Source organism: Sander vitreus, chromosome 17 (genome assembly GCF_031162955.1).
Source record: "Sander vitreus isolate 19-12246 chromosome 17, sanVit1, whole genome shotgun sequence".
In the NCBI taxonomy this organism is placed as follows: Eukaryota; Metazoa; Chordata; class Actinopteri; order Perciformes; family Percidae; genus Sander; species Sander vitreus.
The window spans coordinates 10,842,847-10,852,079 of NC_135871.1; the positions used below are offsets into that span (position 1 = coordinate 10,842,847).

The window sequence follows — 9,233 nt, forward strand, 5'->3', positions numbered from 1 at the left end:
CACCGAGGAAATTGACGACGAACCCCCATCAGCCTCCAGCTCTAGAGGGTGTGTTAGTTGAATTCAGGAGTTCCTCAAAGTGCTCCTTCCACCGCCCGATTACCTCCTCTCAACTAAAGTCAACAGCGTCCCATCCTTACTGTACCCCCCTCCCCCCAGGAGGTGGACAGTTTTCAAAGTCCTGAAAAATAAATATATAAAGGAAAACATGAGCAACCGACTGTCAATTTAGCAATAAAGTATTTGCGTATTATTAAAAACAAACTGCATCTTTCCCAGCATTTAAACTGTTTTAATATCAATTAAATGATTATCCTCTGTATGAAAAAGACATTACATAAAATAGTAATAGAGTACATATTACAAAAATCAGGAAATATATTAAGAGGTATTTAATATAAACTATACAGTGAAATTGTTTAAAAGCAGTCAGAATTAGATTATTTTGTACAAGGAGTGTGCAAAATGAATGTCCAATCAGTGAACATTCATATACTGGCAGAAAAGTTAGTTCTTCTCTAGACAAAATAGAAGACTGAATGTATCGAGTGGAGGGCGACTTTCAGGCCCATGTGCCTCTGTCACTAAGAGAGACTGTGCAAAAATATACAAATAAAGGAACAATGCCACAGGTCAGCAGGAGTCGCCGTGAACTCCAGTCAGTAATGGCTGAGCTCCTCTGGAGGAGGTGGGAGGGTGTAACTGTTGTCCCCTCCGATGTAGGCGCCGATGCCGCTGCTGCTTTGGCTCCCCCACTCGTAACTGTCAGCAGCCAGACTGGCGAATCAAATAAACGAACATCCATTAAACAACGCCATTTGACCTCTCTTCCTTTTGCCCCATTCCTACTTTGTGGTGTTTTTACCTGGCTTGGATGTTCTGAGGCATGACGCTCCACGCCAGGTCATCATCACTGTCATAACGCCGTGGATTGTCGAAGAAATAAGCCCTGGAGGAGAAGACATGACCAGGAAGCCCAGAGCCACTCTGCAAGACAAGCCACCCACACAAATAAAAAAAAACGAGAAAAGATATCATAGTCTTACATTATAAAACCTTTAGACTGTATTTCACATAATTTGCTTATGGCTCAGGACAGTTCCCAACCTGTGTGCCTCATGACCACAACTGACTTTTCCTTTTTTTAACTTGACTACATTTTAGAGGCTGATTTGGAGCTGAACTACAGTATAAATTAATCAGCTTCCTTATAAAAATCATCTTGCGACCCCGGGGAGGATCCCTTAACCTGACTCCGCCAGATGGATTGTTTCGCATTTGCTCGGCATACCCATCTGGGAACTTTCCATTGGAGAACATTTAGGAAGGGGCGAAAATACTGGTTAGCTGATTGGATAAACCATGTCTATCACCACCTATGTTGGTGATAGACGGGCCAAATCAACCAATCAGATCGATATATCAAACTCTTGCCAAAACCAGTCGGGAGAAGAGCAAAAACATCTTTTCCTCCGAGAAAAGCCTCCAGTGCCGTTTTTTGCTCTTCTTTCAATGAAGGAATACTTTCTAATTTGGATAAAACTTGCGCGATAGCTACGCTCATCTCATCCGTGGAAGCCGCCACGTTGTTTAGACTGAACAGTTGCTTCTCGTTGCATCACACCTAAACCCGCCTCAAAACCAACGCTGATTGGTCGGACGGTCGAACGGCTCCAAATTTTCTCTGTCTCAAGATGCCAGACTGATCTGATCAGCGAGCTCAGGACAGTTTCACGAGGCTAAGGATCCCTGATCCCCAGGTTGGAAACCACTGGCTGAGGGTACTTGCTTGACTCACCCTGTCTAGGTCGGGCTGCCGAACTCTGAAGAAGAAAACTACGAGAGAAGTGGGGAGCAGCTCCCATACAAACAAGATCACTCCGAAGACGATGTAGCCAGTGTCGCCCAGTGTCGACTGTAAATCTGCCTGAAAAACAAAACGTAACACATTCACTTTTGAAATGGCCTACTCTATTACCCAGAGACGGAGGGAACTGTATTCCTAATCACAATCATCACAAGAGAAAAAGCCACCAGGGAGGCAAACATTTTCAAAAAAAACAAATAGCTTTCTCCCATAACAGTCATAACTCGCATCCATTTGGTACGCATCATTACACATGATCAACTGGCCTGAACAGTCAACCGATGCTCTAAGGAAAAAGCCCATTATTTTCACATTAACTCAAATCTTATGGAATTATGACCTCAGGTGGTTCACCTGGTCTGAAACGTTGTACCAGTCGTAGTCAAAGGAGGTAATGCTCTTGTTTGAGAGTCCCAGGACGACCAGATTGTAGCAGGCCCTGGAAGAGTACAGGAGGATGACGATGGCTCCTATAACTGTCACCTGGCACACTGACGTCCCCTGCACAGTTTGACGAGTTGCGTTAAGAAATTACATATCATCTGATTACAACATGTAGGAAATCATATAAAAACCACATGGAAACTGAAAATAAGAATAGTAATACATTTTGAATTTCAGGCACAAGCTATCAGTTTTGTTGGCTTGTGTAAATATAGATATAGTCGTGCACAAGAACGACACTGTGTTGCTAGGAAACAATCACTTACGTAAAAAGCATAAAATTATGTTTTAATTACTACTTTTCCCCCCAAATGCCCCTTTCAGAGCCACACAGGACAGAGAAGTATTTCTTACTTTGGATTCCAGGTAAATGTTGGCCAGTGACATCTTAGCGAGTTTGTAAAGACACAAGGAGAGCGAGATGGCACACAGGACAAAAAGTGTGTCGTTGATGGCGACCCTCACGAGCACGATGGTGTGGGCTTCTGCAGAGGACATCCTCACCAGCAGGGCACACACTAAATTCACTACTAAAAACACCAGGCTGATGAACAGGAAGAGCAGGTACAGCGGAAGCCTGTGGGTCAGGAAACATATTATTCACCCCAAAAAGGATATAGCCAAGATAGTACATGGATTTTATATATACTCATTTAATGGCAAATGAAATCTAGTAAATGTATGTACCTGTATTTCAAAAGCTCTGGTGCATATTTCGACTTTGCCTTGAAAACAACCTGTGAAAAGAAATCATCATCATGCAAACGCGTCACACTGTTTTTAGGCAGGCCATTTTCACTTCTGTATTCTTGCTATTTGAAGAAACGAAAAAAAGACACTGAAACAGGAACCTCACAGTTGCAAACAGCAGAGTGGTGAACTTTGGAAACAGCGGTGCCGTTGACACTCTCAACTCGCAACTGTGACTCAAAACGAGCACAAAAGAATTATGCTAAAAATAAGCTTGAGGTAGAGGCCAGAGAAGCTGTTGGATTGGATATCTGGATGAAATAAGCATACAGTATGAAGGAATTATTCATTGCATTGCACTTTGTAGCTGATCTGAATGAGAGTGTATTACACCTGTAGCAACGGGTAATATTTAGTGGACAGCCCTATAGGGTCCTTGCTATCCGATGCTTTTAATATTAGTGACTATTAGAGTGTTGTATCAAATGTATTCACTGCAGCAGGTAGGCCTGGGCGATAATTTAGTGTTGATATCGATGTTATATTATTGATTTGATACATTCTTCAAATTCACCATTCAGATTTAAAGCAAGTTTTAATTAAAAAGTCACTAAATGAAACCTTTTTTTATGTAAAGCAAATGAATGGCAATCCAGTGTCACTGCTCTGAACATCATTGATCATTCTGTAATTGAATACATATCTAGATATGTATTGGTGTTGAGAAAATATTCACATTGAGAGCTGAGCTGATTAGTGGATTAACAGCAAATGAATCATCAACAATTCTGATAATCCCTTCTCAAGCAATGATGTCAAACAATCGCTGGTTTGTTAGAAAATCATGTTGACTGTTGGAGAACACCACATTGAGATCAGGGAGCTTGTGATGGACTTTGTACACCATTTCTTATTAAAATAATGATAATCGATTAGGTAATTCATTGAAAAACAATTGACGAATTACTCAATAGTGGAAAGTAATCATTAGTATTAGTTATAAGATATTCTTAATATTGTTGTGATGTAAATTTCAACCATATTCCCAGTCCTAGTTTAATGGTTTTTGACGTCTCTATCTCTAAATGATTGCATACTGTTTAATTTCATGTTATTCAGCCATTTTATATTTTAGTTTCAGCCACTAGTTCACATGCAGGCAGTGTACGTTTAAAGATCCCCTCCATACATGTTTTATGACATATAAAATGACCTTGTGAACATTTCCTAACGTATCCTAACTACTTTTTTGGCCTCATTTAAAAAAAAATAAAAAATAATCCAGAATCCATGAATGTGCATTTCTTCTTTCAAAAGTGTAATTGTTGGATGCAAAAGGTTTCCTACTCTCCATTGTCAGTGTATGTGCACTGGAGGTTTCAAGTTACATATTGGACCACAACTGGCTTAAAAACTGATTGTGATATCACAAAATCCTGCTATATGCAGGACACGTCTAAACTCAGGATAAAGGTCAAACTCTGCACATACATCATTCTGTACGTTGAGGTCAAACATCGAGATGAATCAACAATAAGTAAAATACATGTTTAAGTGGAAGGGGGACCATAAATAAGATCTCTCCGGGACTCAGTAATCAATATACATTAGAGAGAAACAAGTGCAGATACGTAAGTGACACGACATGAACCCCTATGACTGTACTGACAGCAGCTAAGCCAACTCACCTGGGCAAAGTAAAGGTTCATGAGACTGAGTGTGAAGAACTGGAGGCAGACAGGAAAGCAGTAGAGCAGCCAGAAGGGAAAGGGCCCCAAAGTGTTGGCTGTGACAAAGTTCTTGAAGTAGAAGGAAAAGAGCACGGTGCGCAGGGCCGACCACAGCAGGCACAGGGACAGGAACACAGTCTGGTAGCTGAAGCGCTTGTGTCGGTACCGCAGGACCAGCCAGAGCTGGACGTAAATGAAGATGAAGAGGAGGGAGTAGAAGACGGTGTAGACCACCGTCAGGCCCAAGGTGACGTAGGGGGGCAGTGCCGGGCTCAAGGTAGGCAGAGGCATAGATTTATCCATCGGCGATGGCTCCTTCTCCTCCACCAAGGCCTCCATGAACCTGCTCTCCCTGGCCGGGGGAGGAGGGAGCTGGAGCGGTGCGGAAGACGGGGCTTTACAGCGCCAGCCTCTCGGCTCTCGGGTCCCGCAGAGTGGGGTTAAGTAACAAAAAATATAACACGGAAATAATGCTGTGAATGGGACTGTCAAGAGCAGGGAGAAAAGAAAAGCAAGGGGAAGAAAACAACGCCAACTTCCTGCTGCGCAGCCAGAGACAGCCAGAGAGTGAGGCACATGATCAGTGATGAGAAAGAGCCGTTTGTCAGGAGCAGCGGCGGGCAGGAAGCTGCTCAGGACTGCAGCTAGGAGCTCAGTGCAGTGCAAGGACCGACCTCCGCCTCCTCCAAAACCCCTTGCGCTCATTGCGTGACGCTACGCATCAGCTGACGCACACTACTGTACCTTTAACCCTGTGATGGGACTTCCCATCACTCTACTGATCCCCAGAGAGCATCCCAGAGCTACATGTGAGTTAGATGTAGCCTATTGACTTTCATTTTATTAAGGTGCATGAAAAATGTATCACATACAAAATCCTCATCATCATTCAACACTGGAGAGTATATAAACAACATATACAACACATTCACGTACTACATGTAGGCCTAAAGTAAATACAGTTAAACTAAGTAAACTAAGTTTTACATAAAAAAAGGGGCACAGGATCAATATCACAGTAACATGTAGTGTAGCAGTAAACTGCTGTGAAGGAAGATGTTACATTACATTTAAACATTACATATTAGAGTTATGGCTATATAAAAAATAAATAAATACAATTTGTACTAATAAAATAGATTCAATTTATGTTGAATTATAAGTCATGGTGAAAGATCATGAAATGCTTAAAGGAGTAATCCAGCCTTGACATGATGTTAAATGGTCAAATAACGGTCAATGCAGCAAGGGTCAACATATTCTGACTTTTTGTCCCGACCATGAGTCAAGCTCCAAAAAAATATAGCATTTTTGATTAGACCCTCTCTGCCTGGGAAACACCATGGCTGTTTTCTTGGACTTCAGAAAGTTCTGCTAGAACAAAGGAAGACATTAAACATCTGTTTTCACAGGGTGAGTAGCTCTCATGATGAATAATCTGATCTTTATGTGTACAATCACAGTCCCCAGAGTCCCCAAGAGTATTTCAAGCATGGTCAGAGAAACAGAATTTTGGTTTATGATCTGAGGATAAACGTATTTAATCTGCACTGCACACAGACCTCAGTGAGGTTTGTTGTGGTTAGTAGCGGTCTGGGTTTTTGTTTCACAGGACTGGGGCATGTGAACATGAGGAAGGTCAAGGATGGAGGTCACTCTAGCTCACCTTTTGACTGCTGTAATACATTCATCTTTTCACACACAGGGCCACTACCACCCAGGCACCACACAAACAGGATGCTGTTAGCTACAGTACTTCCCTCTTTGAATGATTATGACTTGCCACATTATGACATTTTTACACTATCATTCTGTATATAATAGAGATGTTCCGATAACAGTATCGGTATCGGCTCCGATACTGCCTAAAATGCTGGTATCGGTATCGGGAAGTACTGGAGTTCATGCACCGATCCGATACCACGTAATAAAGCCCTAAAGAAAATCGACGTTAAAGTAGTTTATTTATGTTCTTTTTCCGTTATAACTGACTGTCAAACTGGATAAAAAAAGAAAATTCTGTGGCGTTCATTGTTTGTGTTTGTTCATGTTTCACAAAGAGTTTAACCTGAGCCAGACCGACAACAAAGATAGAAATCATATCACATCCATACAGGGATAGTAGTATACAGTTGTTAAAACATAATAAAATATATGACACACTGGTATCGGATCGGTACTCAGTATCGGCCGATACGCAAGTTCAGGTATCGGAATCGGGAAGCAAAAAATGGTATCAGGCCATCTCTAGTATATAATAATGACGGAGAACTAGCTGAAAGCCTTTTAGATATGGAAGCAAAACATGTCGTAAAAAATGCTATTTATTAATTAATTAATTATTAATAACAAATGCTAACTATTTAATGCCTTATTTGTCCCCATAATTCCCTCAGTCTGGCTCCAGCCCTTTAAATGGCTCACACCTCCAGTTTTGTCTGTTAATAAAAAAAGAAAAATAATACAGTGGTGATGAAATGGCACTTCAGATAGATAGATTTTTATTTTAATATGTCATTGTACACAGATACAACGAGACATTGTTTGGAACAAACCTGAGATGCCCACAGCTAAAAAAAAGACTAAAATACATCAAATAAATAGATAGTTACACATGATATGCAAATTGCACTTGTACCCATAAAAATAGTTTGCAGTGACTAATGTGTTGACACTAGCACACAGGTTAGGGTGGTGGGGGGCAGAGGAGGTGGAGTGAAACTGCATGTGGATAAAAACTGTTCCTTAGCCTCCTGGTGTGGGCATAGAGTGCTCTGTAGCGCCTGCCAGATGGCAGGAGGGTGAAGAGGCAGTGTCCAGGATGGGTTGGGTCCTTGCAAATGCTTTAGGGCCTTCTTGCTACAGCGGGTTCTGTGAATTTCCTCCAGTGATGGGAGCTGTGCTTCGATGATTTTCTGTGCTGTAGCGATGATGCGTTGTAGGGCCTTCCTGTTGTCAGACATATCAGATCCCAGTCCACTACTGGTTTCCAGGCAACACGCTCAGAGAGAACACACTCAGTGCATTGAATATTGGCAGTGTTAGATAGTAAATATGAAGACAAGTGTAGTTATTGTTATGTGAACTATTTTTTGTTTCAAAGCACTGTTGGCAAGTCCTGCAGTCCAAATGAATACGTTCAAATTTCACACAAACATCCTTTGAAAAATATTTTTGGCATATTTTGTTGAATTATAAAATATACAAATACATATACCGCTTTGGTGTTAATGTACTTACGGTATGTGTGTCAATGTATGATCATCTCTGAAAACGTTTTAATTCCATGGAGAATATATTCAGAAACCACAAATGCAAACTTGATAAAAAATGACCAGAAGGTGGCACCTTTTAACTTTGTAAAGATGGAAAGGCTGAGAGGGAGAAAGCGGGAGAAATAATGTAACACAGGCTACTAAAACCAGATGACACAGTCAAAAAGTAAGAAATACAAAGGAAACAAATATACAATGTTTAATTTATTTATGAATGGTCTCTTTCCAAAATACTACAGTATCCAGGAAAATGTTGCTGCATGGTACATCTTAAAATGATCTTTTCAAAAATGAACTGGTTTATATATAAATGTCTTAAGATGACAGCTAAGTTCAGCCTTTGTGGCACATGAGAAAAAGTATCCTACGTGGCGGCTATCTGATCTGATGAACTGTAGATCGATATATAAGACTCTAAGCAACCTCTTAGTACAAACATAATGCATACTGCTGTTTACTATGTACTACTAGTATGGTTCAAAATCTGCAGTGAAAAATAATCTTTTCACCTGGTGACTGAGACTAAATATGACATTTTATTTGTGGCATATTGTCTGTATATTTTGGAGTCCTGACATGAAACTATTTAAGAACATTAGCAGCTAACAGAAAATTTAATTTTTTTTAGGTTTAATTGAGATACAGTCCAACAATCCAGACAATTCCAGTATGTTTAAAACAGAAACATATTAAAATAAAAAAGATATTATGGCTGTTTAGGTTATTTGTTTCACCAGAACATACAAGAGCAAGATAAAGCCCCACAAGATGTTCTTGTTCATACTGCTGTTAGAGAAAGACTCATCTTAAAGCCCTACAAGAGAGGCTAAAAATGGAAGGTTTCCCCTGAGGGTGATGCTAAAGAAAAGGCAATTGAATCATTAGAATCACAGGAATGTATCTCCCTGTAAATTACACAGCAATATAGCCATCATATATTTTGGCCTGAGGGTGGTGCAAGAGGGTAGCTCCACAAAAGTCCTCTATGGTTTCCTACTTATTTGCCTTGCCATTCCTTAAAACAAATCAGTGTCTACTTGGGACCCTTTATCACAAGTTATGGTCTTAGTTTGGGCGTGAGATGAGAGCAGTTTGACCAGATTCATTTAAATTTTTCATCTTGGATTAAAATTCCCTTGAAGTTTTTAAAGGCCGGAGATGGTGAAAGTACTTCAAAAGAAAAAGATTACACAGAAAACATAATTTTGTGCAACAAAATACACATAT

At 40.5% G+C, this 9,233-nt stretch overlaps 1 protein-coding gene across 1 annotated transcript; it reads right to left on the reverse strand.

The window, feature by feature from the left end:
• Window positions 1-271: 271 nt before the first annotated feature.
• On the reverse strand, window positions 272-5,417 carry gpr137ba (G protein-coupled receptor 137Ba). The gene is made up of 7 exons (XM_078273540.1): window positions 4,690-5,417; window positions 2,999-3,048; window positions 2,666-2,888; window positions 2,222-2,368; window positions 1,799-1,927; window positions 866-987; window positions 272-777 (listed from the first exon to the last, which is right to left on the reverse strand). The coding sequence occupies exons 1-7, from the start codon at window positions 5,068-5,070 to the stop codon at window positions 660-662; spliced, it is 1,170 nt and encodes a 389-aa protein (XP_078129666.1). The 5' UTR covers window positions 5,071-5,417; the 3' UTR covers window positions 272-659.
• Between the last annotated feature and the right edge of the window lie 3,816 nt (window positions 5,418-9,233).